The 21817-nt window shown below is 42.9% G+C and overlaps 1 protein-coding gene across 1 annotated transcript; it reads left to right on the forward strand.

The window, feature by feature from the left end:
• The first annotated feature begins 17285 nt into the window (after positions 1 to 17285).
• hsd17b1 (hydroxysteroid (17-beta) dehydrogenase 1) lies at positions 17286 to 19757 on the forward strand. Its single transcript, XM_037089029.1, has 6 exons — positions 17286 to 17456; positions 17632 to 17793; positions 17872 to 18051; positions 18208 to 18301; positions 18395 to 18578; positions 18964 to 19757. Exons 1-6 carry the CDS (start codon positions 17360 to 17362, stop codon positions 19117 to 19119), a joined length of 873 nt encoding a protein of 290 aa, XP_036944924.1. The 5' UTR covers positions 17286 to 17359; the 3' UTR covers positions 19120 to 19757.
• Positions 19758 to 21817: the final 2060 nt, after the last annotated feature.

The raw sequence follows: 21817 nt of genomic DNA on the forward strand, positions 1-21817 counted from the left end.
TAAAATGTGGTTGAGTCTCATTCTGTTTATTTTTTTTTCTTCTGTTCCCTGGTTTCCCCTGTTCAGTCTGAATGAAACCACCTGATAGCTGCTGATAATACCTTTAATACAAACAACATTTCGTGAGAATGAAAAAGCCGTCGACCTCTCTTAGGAAATCACCCTGTTAACAAAGCCTACACGACTGTTAAAAAAAAAATTTGCAAAACGCTGAATCCTTTACAGAGTGTGATTGCAAGCTGCGTAAATGATCTGTTTATGGTTCTTGGTTGTAAACCATTGTTTATGCAAAGAGACGATCCATGTAATGAAGGGTTTCGGGCTCAGGAGGTCTTCTTGCTAATCTCACCTCAGTCGATAAGTGTTCCCTCTCTTCTTCGGCTGCTTATACATGGCTTCAACGCACATCTTACCTGTCATGTGTTGTGTAATTTGTAATTAACAGCCAGCTGATGTTTTGGCAAAAAAAGCTCCATGTCTTCGCACGGGCACACCCTAACGTGCTTGTGCAGATAGCGTGTATGTTGCCACTTAGAGGGTTAGGTAACACTAACAGCAGGCCTCTTTAATACATGATGTCATGCTTTTATTAACTCCATAAATCATTTGCGCAGTGGTGTAATGGTGGCGAGCCAAGGTCACACACTGGTGTGATCTCTAATCCGTTTGCGGTGACCTCAGTGTAAAGCAGCCTGAATAGAGCAGCAAAGGTCTCGCACCTCATAAAACTAAACAGCCCAATTGCTCCGATTGATTTAAATGCTTAACACACCACCCACGTTTCTCTCTCCCTCACTAACCCTGGCATTTCTGCCGCATCAACTGCTGTGGTAAAAGAGAGAGGACAAACATCTCCACTGCGGCCTGACAGTGGAGGATCAGTGGGTTTTTCAAACATTGGAGCTGAAAGTCATTCACCTCAGGACTGCAGGATGACGTGCAGAGCTGACGCTCGAACGGTATTAGAAGTTAAGTTCCTAATCCTTTTGGCAACAGAGGAAAACTCTGAAGATAAAAATAAGACATCGGAAGAGGCTTGAGATCTCATTGACTCGTTTGTAATCTATAGATAACACATGGCACATAGCCCTGGAGAAGTAGTGCGAGGCCTTAATTAGAATCCTCAACTTAGATTCAGTCAGTGTGATGTGAATGAAGATTTATAATTAGATAGATATAATAATATATAATAAGATAAGATAAAGGAAAGATCACTTGTAATTTTCCAACATGTGTAGGTGAATGCTATTTAATGGTGTTTTATTTGAAGGCACATCTGTAATTAATTAGTTGCATCGTTTTAGCTTGATGATAAAAGCTGAAGGTAAAAATTAAAATGTCAAAGGAAGAGGATGAGCACTCTCGCACAAATACAGGGGGGTTAAAAAAAAAACCTAATTCATGCAGTTACAAATAACCTCAATCATCCCAGGGAGCTGCAACACACTGACCTGTAATTATGTATTTTCAGGTTCACTGCCTTTGCTTTAAATTCATAATCATAGCTCTTATAACAACAAAATCAAAAAATCCATTGCGATGTGAAGATGGAGTCACTTGAAGCGATAAGCCAAGAGATATGTCACCTGAAATCTGCAGCTGTTTAAAAGCTCGCTGTACACTACCTGCTCAGCACCAAATGGACACAGACACAGTAGGAGACTAGCTGGTAAACATAGTAGAGCATTTAACATCTAAGAGGACAAAAACAGAGAGTGAAAATCGGACTCCGATGTAATGCTATTGTCGCTCCCTAAATGCTCAATGTGTAAGTGAACAACAACTTGCTAAACAAGTTAGACGTATCAGCCTAAAAGATGATGATATGTCAGTGTTGTGTTCACAACATTGCAGGTTAAGGTGTCTGTTCCAACAGGAGTCCTGCATGCTGATGTCTCAAGAGAGTGAGTAAACGTGTTTGTTTTTTTTAAACTCCATCCGTCAAAAGCCTCCCTCCAGGCTTGCATACATGTACGATGTGCACCTCTGATTGTATCTCTGTTACAGATCACCGAAAACAACAGCCGTGATTGACACCGCTGGGGCTACAGTCAGCAACGGGAGCGAGGTCAGCCACCTTCAGAGCACTAATATTTTCAAAAGGGGCAAAACCTGAGAAGGTTAATCAAGTTCGAACCTTTGGTTTTGGTTCACATCTCCTGACCAGAAAACCAATGGGGAAAAACTGACACGGTATCCAGGATAAATGCAACAGATGGGAAACACTGAGGAAAGACAGAGGAGAGCAGTGGGAACGCTTGCATTTAAATTACAGACTGACTGATTGCAGTGGAAAGCTTGAGTGTGAACTGCACATCTCTCTTTGCCCACAAATATGACATTTTTCGAACAGATTGTTTTTCCCCCGCTTGCAGCAACTGATTTCTTTTTTGTCTGCAAGACTGCAGCAACGGATGAGACAGAAAGAGAGACGATGAAAGCTGCCATCAGGTAGACGTTTTGCCACATCCTGCCTTGCTTTCTGGTAGCATGACCTCCCAGGAATTCATAACCATAGCTGTGCACACGTCTGCTAGACACTGTTTGCACGTAAAGGCAGTGATTGTGGTAAAGTGCTTATTTCCTTCAGGCAAAAGGGAAAAAAGAAAAAACAGCATAAACATGTTCAACACAGGCGGATGAATTAGCCAGACTTGTGTAAGTGATACTGTGACAAAGGCTAGCCATGCACTACAGTATTCTCGTAGGATTAAAGGTATTAAATCATCGTTTCATCTGTTTCAACAAGTACAGAAGGAAAGGACGCGGGTTGATGAGCCGTCTCGCTGACTCCGTGTGCAAGAATTCTCCAGCTTGACAAAGCCTGTCTGGTTTGGCCAAAATAGCTCCATTCAGATTTAGATATTACACCACCCTAGAAGCTGTTGGGGTGTGGGCATTGACAGATGCAGCCAGGCTTAGCCGTGGACAGTCAGCCCAGACAGACCAACTTAGAAACTGAAAGGGCTTTCTCAGCTGTTGCTTCTGTCTCCGGTCTCCTTCCCCCTTCACAGCCACATCATTGTCTCATTAATCCAACAACAGGCAACATGAGGCCTTTCACAGCTCAGTTCACTGTACATGCTTTCATGCCTACATAATACTGGCATTATTCAGATAATGTCAGACAGGTTTGGATACAATGTCGGGGATTTAAAAAGCAGACACCTTGTTGGAGCTGATGAAAAACACTGGTCAACACAACCCTGCACCCGTGACCGTCCATCAAAAGCTTATCTGTGTAGGTCGGTTGCCAAAACAAATTACTGTTGTCTCAGTTGGGGCTTGTTGACATGGAAAAATAAAGATGTAAAAAAAAAAAAAAAATAGCATTTGCGGTCTGACGGTAATACACACGATTTCCCACCAACCCGAGATAAAAATGGAGGGGAGGGGACGGAATTTCACTCCTTTCTGAGATGGTCAGATAAAGCTATGGTCAGCAAGGAAGGGAGGGGAAATAAATGGCACAAATGTGAAGGAGAGCCATGGAAATGCCAGTGGGTAGAAGAAGGATGAGAGAGGGAAACAGAGGAAATGGGGAAGCAGAGAAATCCACTTGGAATGTCTGACTCAGGAGAGAAATGGAAAAAATGTATTTTAATTGGCAGCTGAACGCTGGAGGTGGGAGGAGGTGGGATGGTAAGCAATAAGAAAAAGGAGCGCGTCGGTCTAGCGGACAGAAACGCCAGCGAGAGAACACGAATGTCATGAAAGGGAGACAAATTGAAAGGGGGAACAAAGACAGCAGAAATGCATGATGCTTTAAAAACCCTTCTGTAAAGCCCAACACGACTGAATTAAGAACCGTAAACAAGCGCCAGATGAATGACTGCAAGGAAATCAGAAACAATCCTCTGCTAACATTTCTGTGCTATTTGTTGTGGCGGGCTCTTGCCAAGGGAATTTCCTGATTATTTTTTAAAAGTCAGTTTGTTTCATAAGGGGAAACATTCCCCCACACAGCTCTCGGAGATAACAGATGCACACACGATACCTCTGGGAAACTTTTTTTTTTTTTTTGATTGTCTGGTAGCACAAGCTGTTCCGCCGCTTCTTGAAAATCATGTTGTGCGCATAAACCTGCACCCCTGCGTCAGCGAGCCTGCAGCACCACAGGAAACAAATGTCACTGGCGCTGCGGGTCACATCACGCTGGCTAACACGGCCCAGTGACTCAGTAACAGCAGGTAGATGCAACCATATGTCATCTGGGGCGTGGAAGGGGTCAAAGGTCAGCTTGCTACTAATGTTAACTTGCTGAAGCATGCCACATCAGTGCCCCGTGTTTGTTTGCGTCGCCATAGTGACAGCTCAACAAGCTGCACACACACACACACTTTCTATCGGCACCAGCTTTCATCATCTTCTGTCCACAGAACCCAGAAATAAGTAAATATATTTCATGTGATAACAATATAAAGACTATTATCAAATAAAACATACAAGCGGCTCACGAGTTTCATGACCTCGAGTCTAATGAATTCTTGCCTCTTTCTTTTTTTTTTGCCTCCAGAATAATGTGTGTGGGAGGACGAGTTTGCTTTAAGCCAAAGCCAAGAGGATCTTTAGAGTGGTAAACCTCGGCCTTATATCAATCCCACTGCAAGGTCACTGGGGAGAGCTTTGTGGGTTTTGGTTTATGTGAAGGTCTCGGCTTAAAATGAGGTGAAAAATCACGATGGGCCTTGTAAGAAAACACAACGGTAGTGGAACTTGCGAGGTAAAACTGCATGAAGCTAAGAGTTCACAGGTTAGAGCCACGGTTTTTCGCTTATACACACACGTGATCCATATGTGCCTGCTTTGCGTTGGTGTTTCGCATTCGACCACGTTTAATCGGCAGGCTGTGTGGCCCTTTGGGACTCGCGTTAGTAACGAGGTGAGGGGAGGTTCGGGTCAAAGGTTGTACAAAGTGGATAACCTTCTTTTCTTTTGCTCCAACTGTCACACTTCATGGCCACTCCTTCATACACTACTGGGACAAGTCTTTTGTTTTATGCGTTTCAACGAATAGTTTGACGTTTTGGGAAATTCAGTTTTTCGCTGTCTGGAGGAGATTTAGACAAATGATGTCACTCTAATTGCTGGTTAGCTTATTTTAGCACCCTCACTGGGGACAGGGGGGACCGGTTAGCCTGGCTCTGTCTATAGGTCACAAAATAATCAAGTGATTTCCTGGAATTCCCATCGGTTACCTGGCGACAAATAATAAATAAACAAGACATAACTAGCTGTAGAAGGTCTAGTAGATGAATTGTTGTAAAAGAGCCAGGCAAGCTTTTTCCCATTCTTTGCGCTAAGCTAAGCTAAGCTAGCTCACTGCTTTATTGTCCCTTGGGTACTGATTGGGATATTAGATTAAAGTTATTTATGAGTCTAAGGACAAGGTTTTGACATATCCTGACTTGGGAGTGTTTAGGGGGATTTTGGCCTGAAATATATTTCCCGTGGACTCAAGTGTTGGACAGAGACCAACCCACTTTTACACAGGAGGCACAAAAGCACATGGGAAATGAACTCGAGTTATACAAAAATAAATACCTGTGTTTCCTTACCTGAACTCAACTGTAATCCAAAGCTAAGAAATCTATTTTCTTGGCTTCCCACAAAGCCTCAGAACGGCGAAATAATGACGAGCAGGGTTTTTCGAGCTTCGGCCTCATTTTCCACAGAAATAATTCATCCCATTTTGTTGAGCGCTGGCTGTGGCCCAGTAGTCTGCTACTGTTTTCCTGTGTTTTGTTCTCATTCACACAAACAAAAGCCACTTCGGCCTCAGTAAATCCTGAGGCTGGCTCGAGACCCCCACGAACTTAAACAAGAATCCGGCTCCCATAATTTTAGATTCTGCGCCCACTTTTCTTTTTGCTTTCTTGCTTTTATCCTTACAAGACCTCCCAGGGAGGCACCTCGGCTTAAGTGCGAGTATGTGTACGCTTCCACTAGCTTAGCACTCGAGGACCCCACAGCTATGACTTATAGCTCACATCGACAGCCAGTTATTCATCCATCCCTACAGGCCTCTGTGTTAAAAGTGCCTTCTTTATCACCGCCGCCCCCCCCAGCTTTTCAGCTGATCGCATCACAAATCAGGCAAGTGACCCACAGCCGCAAATGAATAGAACATTTCTCAACATGCTTTACTCAGACAATCTCATTTTCCACAGGAAGGTATTTGTTTGGCTACTTTTATACAGGAGTGATCATTGTTTAACAACCCCGAGAGGGATTTAAAAGGGAACATGTACTGTAATGTTGAGCCGGTGGCAACTGGGAAGAGAATATTTAAAAGCAAATTGAATTTCCCTTTAAATAATATGTAGCGAGTTGGAGAGCTTCCAGCACAGCTCCTTCCTCAGACTGAATGGGAACATAAAACACTCTGGCAGGAATTCAGATTGAGTTAGCCACCCTTCAGCTCCAAGTCTGTGGCCGCGCTGAGGGTGTGTCCCCACTTTGATGGGACACCCGCCCCTGACAGGCCCTCTTCTGACTCGAAACCCTGAAACCCCACAAATAAAGGCAAAGGTCAGCACCATCTGTTAGGTTTTAACATAATCTTCCTAATCAATTCCAATGATTTGTCTGAGGAACCAGGGTTGGAGTTTCACGTTTTTGGTCAGGAAGCCGACACATCTTTCATTCATAGCCTAGTATTTATCATAGACAGGGCCTCTTGTGTTAACAGACACTGAATTGCTCCTTTGTCTTGCTCTTCCTCATCTATTGAGTGGAGTGTCTGTTGGAGAGGGGACCATCGTCAATGTGGGATGGGGTTATTTGGTTCTGTGAAACCATTCGCCTCTCTGGCCATAACTCTGAGCCCAGTGAGCATGTTTCTCACACCCTCACTCCAGCTGGCGGACAGGAAAAGACTGTCTGTGACTGTCGAGCTGTTGTGTCTCGTGAGCGTCGCGATGGCAATGTGTAGGGACGGCAAGAATGCAGCACCCAGATGTTGGATCTCAAGGAATCCCCCTGCTGACGCAGGGCTAGGCTACAAGAATCTGCTGCCACATCCCTGTTAAACCAGAGTCAAGACTGAGACGCCAGCACTGATGTGGAAACTACAGGTCACTTTATTGTTTACCCAGAGAACAACTTCAGGGCCTCGTCTGCAAACTGTTGTGTGTGAAGTGGCCTCAAAGTCACATCACATGTGATCGTTACAAGTATAGCTATCAAAATAAGAAGGATGACTTAAATATCATCATTCTGCTAAACTTTTTGATAAAATGTGCATTTTGCAGTAACGCTCGGTTGTGTAAAGATGATTTTAAGATCACACAAAGATCACACAAAGGAGAATATAAATCTCCTAAAAAATATTACCTCCCCAAATCCGGCCTGACATCTCTCTCACGTAAGAGTGCTCTCGCACCTTTGATGTCACTTCACTTGTCTGAAGTACAACGTTAATGAGGAGAACAGCAGACATCAACTGATGTGTGATCCGAAGCACTGATCAAAGCCCCCGGAGACGGATCAGTCATATGATCCGACTGAGTCATCTGTGAAACTCACGCAGTCAAGACAGTTGTGAATTAAGTAATTTCATAGCTCACAAGGACGAGGCCCCAGAGGTGTGTTTCCTTGTTGCTTTCATGCACTTCAACTTCCACTTAAATTTGCAAATAAATTATTTATACTTATATTCAGATGTCCATTAGACAATACCTACAAGGATTCATTTTAATTTTAATAGTGTAAATTATCCAATACTTCCCAAAACAAGGCACAATTTTTAAAAAAGTCCAAAAGATGAAGACAGATTTGTCCATCAGAATCTTTTTCTTCGTTCTTTTCCTATTAATCTTTACATAACTCCTGTGACCTAATGATGCTTTAAATGTTGTATAGCACTTTTACTTTTACTTCCATCACTGGAGGCTCTGCAGCTCTTTTCTGGAAAGCAAGTGGTCAAACTGTTCACTGGAGCAGCTCTGTAATTGATAAAACAGCTTAGAGAGAGCAAAATTCTGGAGGCTTTTTCTCAACCTGGAGACCCCCCGCCCCCAGATGATCCCCATAGATAATAATTCATAGAGCATGAAAATATTTAGCTAACAATTCTTTCAGTCACAACATCACAACAGCCATTGTTAAGCATACCTGCTTTTCAAACAATAGAGCATTTACAGTAACAACCTTTCACTTCAGGATAAAACGGTCCTCATTGGCGGAACTGGTTCACCTCATTCTGTGTAAGTGAAAGGGTGTGAAGGACGCGGACACCACCCATCCTAATCCTCTCACCATCCTGAAATGAGCTGTAAACACGGAAGGAATGCAAAGGTGAGTTCATCAGGTCTTGATGAACAGAAACCAAGAGGAGCTGGAATGTTACCGAGAGTCGAACTGGCCCATCAGCTCAGTGTAATAATAACCATATTAGGCTGTAACGCCCGGGCATTCCCCTCATGCCCGCCGTGAAGATTGCCATGCATGTCACTCCGAGAATTCTACCTCATTTCTCGGGTCGGAAAAACCATCTTATATAACTGACAGCTAATAATCATTGTGCTTCCCCCCCTCTTCCTTTTACGTTATCTCCTGCCTCAGAAGTCTGCTCTCTAAACCCAAATTATAGGCCAAAAAGCGCTTACATAATAATTACTAAAGTATGATAAACTGTCAACAAAAATGTTCGCCCCAGATACGGTTGAGTGCTCTGCTTGTGTTGGCCGACTTCTACGGGGTTGGCGTCTACCAAAATTAGAGTCTGAGAAATTTACCAACAAGTCACTGTGACCCCATCTATCTCTGTCGAAGTGTACCTTCACCTTTAACTCTCCTTCTAATCACATTAAGAGACAACTGCATTAGAGCACGGAGGAGGAGGAGGAGGAGGAGGAGGAGGAGAGGAGAATTTCTCATCTACATTAGCAATAAAATGAAGGGTCACTGACATGATAAAATAGGGAGTGATGTGTGATAAGCACGTAGCACCATTTACAGTCAGCACGAGCACACTTAAGGGACTTGGCTCCTGGTCTTGGTCATTTTATGAGAAGGAAATGATGTTGAGAGGTGATAAGACCCAGATGGTCCATGGAAATGTTTGTATCTGCATCAGGAGACTGGGAGGTTGTGTATAAGACATAGATTTACATAATCCACTGTTTATTTGGAATTTAGAAAATAAACTCGGTGAGATAATAAATAACTCTCTCTGGTGCTACGGGAGCCAAAATGTATCTTAGATTCTGAGGAGGGTATTCTTCTTCTATAATTTGATATTTTTATGTGCAATTATGGCGTTTCACTTTGACTTCTCATTGCTCTTTTGATCTGATTTACGGATGTCTCTTAGATAGTCGGGGCTAGTTCCCAAACATGATCTGGATTCGCTGGGAAGAGGCAAGGTTTATGTAGAGGCCAGTTATAATCATATTCATCCTTTAAGCCATGATAATAAAATTCTCAATCAATATACTCAACAATAAACATCTTACTTGGTGCTGGTTGGCCCGTTACATGTGGGAAACCCTTTCTCCTGAAACTGGAATGAGTATTTTAATGGATGTGATGCCAAAAAAGTGGCCTGCCAGCCACATGATCAGGGAAATTTACTGACCTAAACTAAGTGCAACCTAATGCAGGAATGTTTTTCAAGATTCAAGATTCAAGAACTTGCACATAAATCGGGAAAAGAGGGAGCTGGCAGAGACTTTTGACCCAAATAATAATTTAATGACCACCTTTTTTCAGTCATCTCAGAAAGCAACTCGCAGCCAGGCTGAGGAGGCTAACATTGGCTACAAGGCTAACATCACAGCTGACTCTACCATCCAAGACTAGCCTGAGAAAGATTTTTTGTTGATATGACTAAAACTGATTTTGTGCCCATTCACGCAGTTTTTTTCCATTCCTGCTGGCGGGCCTGACAACATTAGCTAACATTAGCGACCATTAGCTGCCAGTCATCGCAGGCCAAGTGAGGCTGTGGCAGCAAAAGTCCCACATGCATTGAACTGAGCAAAGGTGAATTTTATTGCTTATGATGTCATCGTTTTATCTGTAAGAGGAAGATTAATGTTGTTCCTTTTATTTTAGGTTTACTGCCGCGGTTAATCTGGTATCTTTAGACCTTGCTGAGATGGTCCTCAGAATAAAAATATTCTACACACTGAACTAGCCCACCCTAACAATACCAACACACAGTAATGTATTGTCACATGAAACATTACCACGGATGTTTGAAAAACCGCAAAGGTGACTTCTCACTTTACAGCTTTTAAAGATTTCCTTTTGCAATGAAAACGAGTTTGACTTAGAGAAACAGGAACTGCTGCAGGAAGCGAAACAGAAAAACAAACAGTGTGTGTTACCCAGATACTCAGCTGGACTTGTGTGACAGTTACGGTATGAGGTGGAGATTTTTACTGCTGGGCATGCTACCTCTGTTCCACGCTACCTTTCTTTTTCAATGAAGAAATAAAAGGTTTGAGTAATAAACCAACGGTAACAGCACAGTGATGGAAAAACCCATGACAAAAGCCAAAACAGGTATGTCAGAAATGAAGCCAGGTGACATTTCTTTCTACTCAGGCGTGTGAGAGAAGCATTTGTTGAGGTAATAACAAGGATTAACTCTCAACTGTGGGAGTGTGGGACACATTGCGTCTGTGCCAAGAGCGCAAGACAAAGGGCGCAGAGGAAATATGATCTTCTGAAGGCGTCAATTAGAGATGGGGGAGAAAAAGCGGTGATAAGCATTTACCAGGTTTGCATACCACAGGTGTAAAACCGTATGTCGTAGTGTTCTTGGATCCTGGGAACAGAAAGTCGAGGCAGCTATTATATAACTGTGGTATGAGCTGGCAAAATGGGCTGTTCTCTGTGTCGTTGACAGACTGTCTATCAAGTTATAACGGCAAGCTTATGCAAGCTAATAAAATAGGTATGCTCCAACAGCTGGAAGGAAAAGAAAACGGCAACAATGCAGACGCTAAGAGAAAAATCAGACCGAGGCCTCATTATTCAGGCCTAAGTGCTGCATATCTCAACAGCAGAGCTAATCTCCTTTTGTGCGAATTGTATGCGTTTGAGAGCCAGGGGAAGTGGGTTTGGTAAGTGTTCACACGTGAGAACGCAGGAAACAGCTTCGGAAAAAGAGAGGCACGGGCACGTATGACTGCAAAATGCAAATGAGAGTGTTTTGCAGTCTCTTTTAAAAAAACAGGGTGTGTGGTGTGATGTTTATGTGTGCGGGAAGGTTTGTGAAGGATGTCTTACCACTTACTGTCATGCGTGATGCATCGTGTTATGTCTGCACGCTTGGTTACTGTGTGTTCAGACCCAGCTGTAAACAGAGGTAGGTAACCAGGTGGTGGGCGGAGAGCCATTCTGATTTCATCAGTGTCCCTGGGAAGGCAAGAGGGCACATGGAGATGCGTTATTCAGACATGATTCAGACAAACAAAAAAAAGAGAGAGAGTGAGGGGCATGAGGAGAGAGAAGGAATTAGCGTGACAACTGTGCGAGGTGAGAGCGGCGGTGCTAAAACATGCCTGCTTTTACTGCCAAGAACTCCTTTAACATGATTCCAGGCAAATACCAGCATGGCTGAGTCAGTTGCCGTGCCCCGACACACCACCCATCACTTCATTTCACCACATCACAGGTGAGGTACTGATGCATGGAGCGCCTGGCATTCTCCAACTGCTGCACCTGGAGCAAAGAGACAGACAGCCAAGAAGGAGAAGATGAAACACTGGAATGTGTGGTACTGGATGATATTATAAAATAGAAATCCTCCAAAATTTAAAGAATATTATCTACTTCTCCATGATTCATATTCAACTATTGACTCCTTTAACAACTACAGTCGTCTCCTGTCTCCAAGTGTATTTTCTCAGCCAGACCAGGGACTTGACCCAGCAAACCTCTCCCGATGAGATCTGCAGTCTACATTTCTCATGTATGTTATCTAACTAGCTGGATCTTGCAATGGAACAACTCTCTGATACATAATTCAGATACGTTTGTGAACCATGATGGTGCAGCTGCTGGAGGTATGCACGCCGAAACTGTCCTGCGTCGACCTCCAGCTGAAGCCTTGACTGAGACATCGGCGCTCCAAGCTAAATAAAGGTCAGGTCTAGTCCCGGGACAAGTGCCTGGAGGCCAAGAAAGAGCAGGAACAGGATGTCCCCCATGTATCAGAGAGAAAGAATGCCTCGAGTGGTCGATTCAAGACGGAGGGACGTTTTCCCATGACTCAATCCCTGCCGTTTCCTGGAGCTCAGAGGTTTTGTACACACACTGGTCTCATGGAATGCAAAGCCAGCAGGTCAGGCAGTGACCCAGAGGGTTGCAGATGACGTAAAGCACCATGTCCAGCAGGCAACCACGAGCCCTGCATCAACCCATGAGAAAACTGGGAAAATATACATGTATAAAATATGGTGCCCCCATGCTCCCTCATGACAGGACTGGATGACCTTTGACCTTGCCCTGGGATGGAGGTCTGGCCCTTGGGACCGCTGCAAGGTTTGAATGTCCGTGCACTTGAATTATGACTATATATTTGTTTCCTCCTGTCTTGGTTTTTTGCAGCAACCTCAGTGAATGATGGACTTGCAGCATTCTCATTATTAATGCTCCCAGACAGACTGCCTTTCCCTCCTTTGCGAGAACTCGCATGTAAGCACAATTCTAAAACTATTACATAGGAATAAATCTTTAAAACGGTTGCAGGAAATTCTATTCTGTATATTAGAAATGTGCTGATTCGGCCTCTGTGCTCTCAAAACCGTTCATACTTTCCACACATCCTCTCTCCTTTCAGCCATGATGATTTTACCAGAGAGGACCGAGCCGCACTGACTCTATATTGCCTTGTGAAAAATGCACTGTAGATTTCTCAGGCTCTCCCTTTACCCCGTTATTGAAGTGCCATACGTCAACAGAACAGAAGTATCAGTCGGGGCCACATGTCTCGTCAGTCAGCAGTTTATAAGCAGGCGTATAAAGTTATAGCTCCTTGGTTTGGGATTTTTTTTTTTATCATCCTGGATTACATTCTCAGAGGAGGGAATTCTTTCAATCTCTCACTCCGGTCCCAGTTGTCCTGCAGGTTGGATGGGTTTCACAGAACGGGATCCTTTCTATTTTTACCACGTGCCCCTTGCAATATTTAATATAAAAGCGCTATATCCAACTGCAACACACACATGCACAAAACCATTCTCAAACACTGACAGTTTATTTTGGACACTTACTTTACCAGTGAGTACAGACCTACAGTACACTCGTGCACACATCGTGAAATAGAAGAAACTCTGGAGAGACACCAGGAATAACATGTCTCCAGGCAAAACACTCTGTATGTAAAAGAGCTGAGAGAGGCTGCGGACTTTGATGAATTATCAGAGCCCCAGTTGTAGAAAATGATATGGATTAAATCTATCCACAGTGTGTTGAGAAGAGTGGCAGGAAAGGGTCAGAGGCACAGTAACGCTATCCCATCAGATGCAGACTCATAGTTATAATCATAACATCCATCAAGTCCAGACCAGATCAGTCAGACTGTGGTTTGCCTGCAACATGAACTTATTAGCACTGAGACATCATCAGCCAAAAACACCAATTAGAATATGACATTTCTGTCACAATTCTGTCTTGTGAATGGTCTATGTTGTTATCTGCAGCAGTGGTAACGTCTTATTCTCACATTGCCACTGAACTGTCAGTTTTAAGTCAGTTAGATTTAATTGACATTTGTAGCAATCATTACTTTAGCGATATTTCAATCATGTGTCATTAATTTTAGCAGCCGTTACTTTTTGAGTTCCTATGTTTCTTTGTTTTTCAGCTGAATTGATATGTGGATATTTTCAACAACGCCTCAGGCAACTGCAGAATAAATTCCAAAACCGGAACCCCTGGTGAGGTAGAGTATCTTGGAAATCATGTGTCGAGTTTATCTTCAAACACACATTTGAAATCCATCAGATAATGCCGTACTGTCACCAAACACTTATTAGTTAAATAAGTTCACACAAGTCATTATCTACTTGCCCTCATGTCGAGGGGATAGTCAAGTTTCGTAGTATACAAAATATTTCTGGGGCTTTAAAGCCAAAACAGCGTTAACTGGCTCTGTGCTGGTTGTATAGATCAGGGTTATCACACTTTATGTAAGCCTTGAGATCCCAAATTGATTTGACCTTATTTCCCTCCCTCAGAGGTCAAAATCGTGCACCCAACACAGACAGAGATTGTGTTAGCATCAATAATGTCAATTTTGGATTTTTGTTTGTTTGTTTTTACACATTATAAAACAAGTCCCCAGTTGCTTCAGTTTTTCACCTGACTTCCCATCAGCTTGAGGGTGAATAGATAAGATTAAATTGTTATTTGTGAGGGAATTTATGATTTTAATTTTAAAGATCCAGCTATGCAAAGTGTTCAGTCTGTCCGCATCCCCGCTGCCCAGGCAAAGGCTTTGCTCCAGACAATCACCTTATCATGTATCTTCTTCTAAAGTCAAAGGAGGCTTTACTTCTTTTTTTTAATTTTTTTTTTACGTAACATCCCATAAAATGGAGCTCTTTTGTTCTGTAACCTACTGGCCTGGTAATTGCTGATCACCCAACTGTGTCTGTGACTATAACAAGGCTGATCTTATCAGCTTCTAAAGGTCACTGAACTGCGTTATCTTGTATCCGTATTGTGAGGCAATGCTGAGAAATGTAAGATCTGCACTATTCACTTCAGTTGAAACGCCTTCAGTAAAACTAGTCTCATTTAGGCTGCTATACGCGACATTTCAGCTTCACCACATCCACCGCACAACGCGTCTTCAGCTGTTTCACTTCTGCTCATTACTCTCACACGGGACATCCTGCCGAGTACATCTGCTTCTGAAGACACTCTGTGTCGTTACAAATGTTGTATTGTGGCAGCACCATGCACTCATTATGTGTGTTTGCCCTAGAATAGCACATCCCAATGTGACTCACTTGGCCTGGTCCTCCATAGGGCAAGCACTTGAATGGATATACACCAGGGAGCTGTTATGCTTTCCCTCCTGAAGCGGTAGCAGATACTTATTTCGCTGTTGGCACTGCAGCCACGGTGCAGAATCCATGACCGCTTTGTTTCAAGCATTTCCCACTTTTGAGCACGAGGCCAGCCTGCTGCCTCCACCACTTCCAACGAACACTTTACTTTTCTTGCAAAAATGCCACAAAGACACATGGCTGTGCACGTGGGATGCCCTTGCTCTTTCCCGGAGCAACTGTAAGATCTTCAGAAGTCTGTTTACTCTCAGTGCTGTGGGCCAATCTTGTCGAGGAGGTGTTTTAAAGGCTTTTCCAGACCACTGTGCACCTCCACTCTACCTTCTCTTGGCAATTATACTGGGCCACAGGGAGACCGTAGGCCACGTGTAGCAGGAAGCTGCCCAACTGCACTCGACCATGGCACATAGACTGTACCATGCTGTCAGGATGATTCAAAGACAAATTAATGGATGAAGTGCACCTCATAAGTATCCTTCATTGTGCACGGGTCAGAGTGGGGAATTAAGACTGAAAGTTTTATGCAGAACATCTTGAGTTTAAATTCTCTACTGGCATTTTCTTTTCCACTGAGTTAAAGCAATTTGCACACGGCAGCCACAGAACTTTAATGCACTTCACGGCTTCAGAAAGAGAAGTAGCAACGCAACATGCATATGGCAAAGCATTTAATGAAAATACAAAATGGATGCATAAAAGCGCCTGAGGTCAAGCGGTTCAAGATTTTTAACAATGCCTTGGAGCCCTAGATATTTGAAAGCGGTTCAAGGCCTGCTGTTATCTGTCCTACAGACTCTGGGACAGCAGCCAAGCTGATGCCATCTCGAGGGGAGGAACGCAACAAAATGGCCGGAAATTCCTACTTGGTTTGTGCTCCCATCAGCCGAAGGAATTCTTTCAAATCAGGCTGCTGAAATGTTGCATAAAAGATGCATGTAGGGAAAAACTCTGTGCCTCTGTAGGGAGAATGCAGATAAAACCATGACAATTTTGAGTGCCTTAAAAAACTGGCTTTACATGAGGCTTGTTTACAGTATCAACATACTCACTGGCTCTGTGTTCAAGCCACAGAAAACCCATAAAACAAGAATTCTATGTTGCATATTGCTCTGTATGACATTTCCTGATAATGAGAGACATTTTTTTTTAACCTGAGCACTCACCCGAGCACAGCACCAGGTTCAATCTCTGAGGGGTGAGTAATGGCTTGTGCCCAAAGATTTGTCGCCACCTAGTGAAAAAGCACTCACACGCACGTGATGACGCCTTGACATCACAAAAAATATTTTCCAGCCACTGCTCAGAACTTGCATGATGGATTACTTCGGCTGAATAATAGACACTTCTGGACCTGGTCTTTGGCTGGAGATTCTTGCTTTAAATTGAGCCAAGTTTCCTCTTCGCTTCCTCTCACGTGCAGCTACATTTTATATGCAGATTTGCAATGCTTTTATTTGACATGCCTGAATCCAAATGTCAAATACTAAGTATCTTAGTTCAGCTCTTGTCTCCTGAATCCATTGATCTGACTGTGTGATGTCAAAAGTTCACTTACTAGCTTTTTTCAAAGGATCAGGAGATGCAGTTCTCTTTAAAGTGATGTAGACCTTCAAATTGGGATTACTTTGACTCAAGATTAAGATTCCAGATTGTGGATTGATTCATGTGTCATTATACAACACACGATTGTACAAGAATTAACTATTGCAACTAATGAATAAATAATCAAGTCAGAAAAATAAACTTCATGATGGAGTGTGGAGGATGAAAAGTCTCACCAGTTCTCAACCCACTGTGGTCTTATCTGGCCATTCCAAGTGATACTTATTTTCTATATATTTTCAGTGGAGCAGCCAGAGGCAAATGTGACTTGACTCATTGTGTGGCTGTGAACTGATATTATGAGATTTCGCTGCCACCTGGTGGTATTAAAAGTGCTGCTAACCAAAAGTTAAAGTGCCATCTACTCAGGTTTTTGTTTTTACTTGTAATTATTTATTTAAAAATAAGTATCCAGTCATTTAAAGTCTACTGATCGCACCTCAAATAATAAATCTAATTTCCACTCGCATCACTGATCACTTCTATCACAACCCCTCCCACAAAGACAGTGATGTTTCCCACGTCTCAATAGAAAAAAACAAAACAAAACATAAAGTGCACCAACAAGGACATGAGAAAAAAATGGGAGGACTCCAGGTGGCTGATAACAGGAACATGTTTACAATGAAGTGCCCTTGTGATGGCAAAAGATGTGAAAGCGAGTATTCCCATCTCTTTTCTCCAGCTGCTCTCTGTTGAAGCAGAGCGGTACCGAGCCAGGCTTCATGGAGAAGAAGGTTGTGCTGATCACAGGCTGCTCTTCGGGAATCGGTCTCAGCCTGGCTGTCCGGCTGGCCTCTGACCCCGACAAATCATTCAAAGGTAACCAGAAACCACCAGTCACTTTATTGTATTTCTTTTAAGTTCAAGCGTCTTGCTGGCAGTGGGCGAGTGGGTTTGTGCTGCATGAGCTGTATATGATACTGCGAGTCTAATGTGTGTATCACTTTTTTACACATATTTTGAAACAAGTGACCAGTCGTTGCTTTCTGTTTAGTCTATGCCACAATGAGAAACATGGCCAAGAAGGAGCGTCTTCTAGAGTGTGTCAAAGGCCTGCACAAGGACACGTTGGACATACTCCAAATGGACGTGACAGACCAGCAGTCCATTCTGGATGCAAGGGACAGGGTTGTGGAGAAACGAGTGGACATCCTGGGTATGTTCTTGTATCAGGGTGTTCTGATAAAGATTGCATTTTGTGCGTGTTAATGGGTTCATCCTCTACTACTCACAGTGTGCAATGCCGGTGTGGGTTTGATGGGGCCGCTGGAGGTTCAGTCCTTGGACTCGATGAGGCAGATTATGGAGGTCAACCTCCTTGGAACCATCCAGACCATCCAGGCTTTCCTTCCGGACATGAAGGCTCAGGACAAGGGCCGCATTCTGGTCACGGGCAGCACCGGAGGGCTTCACGGTGAGACAGGCAAATGGTTGAGGAATCTCTGGATGTTCTACACGTGCAGTTTTTTGACAGGATTTGATCAAATCTGCAAAAATGCATCATGTTAATGATCGCTTGCTGCCATGCTTGAAATTGCCAAAATAACTCCTTCTTCATGCTCTCTTGCAGGTCTCCCTTTTAACGAGGTGTACTGTGCCAGTAAATTTGCAATGGAGGGAGCATGTGAGAGTTTGGCTGTCCTCCTGCAACACTTCAATATCCAGTCAGTTTACAATTGTGCTGCACTTTCTTTCCTTAATCAAAAAAAATATATAGATTAAGTGAGACACTGCTGACTCAATGCTTCGTCCCACAGCGTGAGTCTCATTGAGTGTGGTCCAGTCAACACCAACTTCCTGGTCAACCTGCAGAAGGCAGAGCTCGGGGACGCATCGCTCCAAAAGGTCGATGCCCACACGCTCAGCCTCTATGAGAGATACCTGCAGCACTGTGCCTCAGTTTTCCAAAATGCAGCTCAGGACACTGAGGACATTGTAAAGGTGTGCTTATATTTATACAGCTGATCATTACTGCATTCGTGATATGGGTTAGTATGTATGTGTCAATAACGCTGGTGGAAAAAGTGATTTTAAAAAGAAAGTTTAACCTATTTCGAGTTGAAAGGCTGAATTTGATACCAGTTTTTCATTGAAATGTGCAGCAAGGAGCTCTTCACTTGTCATAAAGCAGCCTCAATTTTGTACTGATGACCTTTATAAGCAAATAAGACCACCAGCAGCAAGATTAGCTATTTCTAGCTATTGTTAATACCATGATTTTTACCTGAAGTAACATTTTCTAACCACTGAGATATTGTATGTGTGTGTGTGTGTGTGTGTGTGTGTGTGTGTGTGTGTGTTTGTGCGTGTGTGTCTGTCTTTTAAGGTATTTCTGGATGCCATCCAGTCACCCAGCCCAGCGTTCAGATACTTCACCAGTGGCGTTGTGCCGCCTCTCATCAATCTGAAGATCACAGAGCCAGATGGCTCGCGGTACATCAGTGCAATGAGCAAAATCATTTTTTCAGCCGAGGAAAAATAATATCGCACATGCCTCGCAATCAAGCAGGCCTCGACTTCATGTGTAGACCTGCCCTTCTTTCGCTCTTTCACCGGTAGAGGTTAACATTCTGCTCTTTCATTTTATTTGATTTCTGATGTAAAGTCGACGCACTCTGACTCACTGCGGTTGCTCAACTGGTCAGGGCAGTAAGTTCAGTGTTCTGTGAATCAAGTTCCCAGAAAGGGAGCGACTCCACGGTTCTATTTTGGTACTATCAAAAGTTATCAAGCTTATCAATATATAAAAATAGCAACGTAAAAAATAAACCCCCCTTTTCTGGTTGCTTGAGTAATATTTGATAAGGATTATTCCTCGAGTTATACAACAGCTTTTTACATTCTTGTCGTTTGCTCGCATTCTTAACACACTGGTCGGCATATTTTCACTGGGATAGGTGTGCGTCTGGACAGGTTTTTCAACACATTGTTAACACACCCAGAATGTGCTTATGTCATTTTTTAATTAGCTATTTCCAGAGAAAAGCGTCTCAGCTGACAGCGAGGGAACAATCCTTGCATGAATGAATCACGGTCGATGTTGTATTTCTTCTCTAGCACTGACATGTTTTCCCAATTATGGCCCTTGAGGGATAAAATGAATAAAGCATTTGAATTCAACCGAAATGACTTTGTAACATCTGTTACACATCCACTATCACTCTCCCAACATATATGAGACAATGTTTAATATATGATAAAAGAGGTGTCACAAGTGTCACAAAGAAAACAAGGAAACTACTCAAATTCAGCATTTTTTACCCTTGTACATACTTCTTTATGGTCAGGGCAGATATTGTGTGATATTAATTAATCAGAAAAAGTATTTTGTTAAGGTGAAAACCAGCATGTGTATTTAAAAAGGGAAAAAGAGAGCAAAAGTACTGTTTGCAACAACTTGTTTAGTCTGGAAAAATCCTTTGACCTAGAATCTCTGTGTCCTCTGTACATATTGGCACAAGAGACACACGAGGAGATGATGTCACATATTCAGTTTTGAGATGAGGCTCGTTAATCCTTGAAGTCTAACAGGAATCCTCACAGGTGCTTATAGAGAAAGGTGTGCATGATTTAGGCAAGTGATCTCATTTTGTACTGATATATGTTATACTTCAGGGTGACATCTATCCAGACACTCAGTGAAGTTCTTTGGCTGGCTGAAGGAAGGCCTGTCAATGATTAATACATCCGTTGGAAAGCAAAGCGAACTGAACGCATACATTCAATGACGTCTTTACAAGACTGTGACATCAATATGGTGATTTCATGACACCACTGTGGCGCAGTTTAGTGAGTCTGACGAATGTCCTGAGACAACAAACTGTATAAACAGCAGAAAGCAAAAAAAAATACCTCAAGCTCTTTTTGAGTCCAATCTAAGTCTAACAGAGGTCATTGAAATGCTTAAAAATTAAAAACACAACAAAACATGCCTTTGCTTTGTAATTCTTGTTATATATTGTGAGGAAGTTCAACTGCCTCAGTTTAGCTTTGGAATGAGAGAACTGTATAAAGCTCAGGGATCAAACACTCGGCGAGGGCCAACTGGAACTCCATCCAGCCCCGCTGTCATTTTTGGATCGGGCCGTGGTGCTTAAACCCTTGAGTGCATTCTCTTATAACCCGTGGCAGGTTATCTTGTCTGAACATCTACGCGTTACGTTTCCTTCCTATCTTTGAAAGGATTGACTAAGGCTCTTTAATCCCTCCCCGATCAAGTGCCCTAATTCCAGTATGAAGATCCTGAAATGGATCCTGCACTACCGTTTCTGGTGGTACTTAGAGGTGTCATCCTCTCAGAGCCTGTAGTAATATGCAGATCAGAATAACGAGAGTTTGGTAAAGGCTGTTGTGAAATGTGTTCAGTTTAGATATCCACTATCGTTACTTGAGCATGTTAATTTACAATGCTACTTTTGTGGTGAGACCTTCATTACTGCTCTGTTTTCGGTCATTTGATAGTAGATGATGAACTTTATTCCTCCACAGTGTGTCACATGTACATCATGTGCCTGCCTGTTCACTATCAACCACGCAGTGTCATTTAGACTTTGTTCTTAGAAACCTTGTGAATCCCTGCGAACTCGGCTGTCAGTGATTCACGCACAATTGATTCATACGAGATGTGCCAAAAAAGGCAACCTGCATGTGCAAGTGAATACTTTCTTCACCTCACAAGTGCTCAGTTTTGTGTTTACGTTGGTTATATTTAAACTGTTGCACGCAAAACATGGTATTGCCAAGCAGGTAATGAGAGTTAATAGTTCAATGCAGTGTAGCCACATGTGACGATATTACTGAGGCTCATCAGGGCCAATTCAGACTTTTGAGGCTGTGTTTTGTTTTTGGAGAGTGAGGGGGGCGAGAATGGCTCTTTTGATAGTAAATTTTGATGGCCCCTGCCCTAAACTGACACAAATCAGATGATGGACCCCCAATAATGGTCTTATGTCAGAAAGTGTTATTATATCATTATAGTGGAATTAAATGATTCCCTTTTTTTTCTTGGGGCACCCTGGAACCCCCTCAAGCACCTGTGGGGATCAGGGGTGAAGCAATGGTCTAAAGGAACTGACTGATAATGCATCAAATAATAAAAATAATAATATTTGTTATATTAGCACCTTCACTAACTAAATGATGTCCAATGCATTTTCAGTTACAATACCGTAACGCAGGGT

Source organism: Acanthopagrus latus, chromosome 23 (genome assembly GCF_904848185.1).
Source record: "Acanthopagrus latus isolate v.2019 chromosome 23, fAcaLat1.1, whole genome shotgun sequence".
NCBI lineage: Eukaryota > Metazoa > Chordata > Actinopteri > Spariformes > Sparidae > Acanthopagrus > Acanthopagrus latus.

Bases quoted from the DNA above. Each gene is read 5' to 3' on its own strand.
- hsd17b1 (XM_037089029.1), top strand. From the start codon at position 17,360: ATGGAGAAGAAGGTTGTGCTGATCACAGGCTGCTCTTCGGGAATCGGT. The intron at 18,052-18,207 runs GTGAGACAGGCA...GCTCTCTTGCAG, and splicing joins CAGCACCGGAGGGCTTCACG to GTCTCCCTTTTAACGAGGTG. The intron at 18,579-18,963 runs GTGTGCTTATAT...CTGTCTTTTAAG, and splicing joins ACACTGAGGACATTGTAAAG to GTATTTCTGGATGCCATCCA.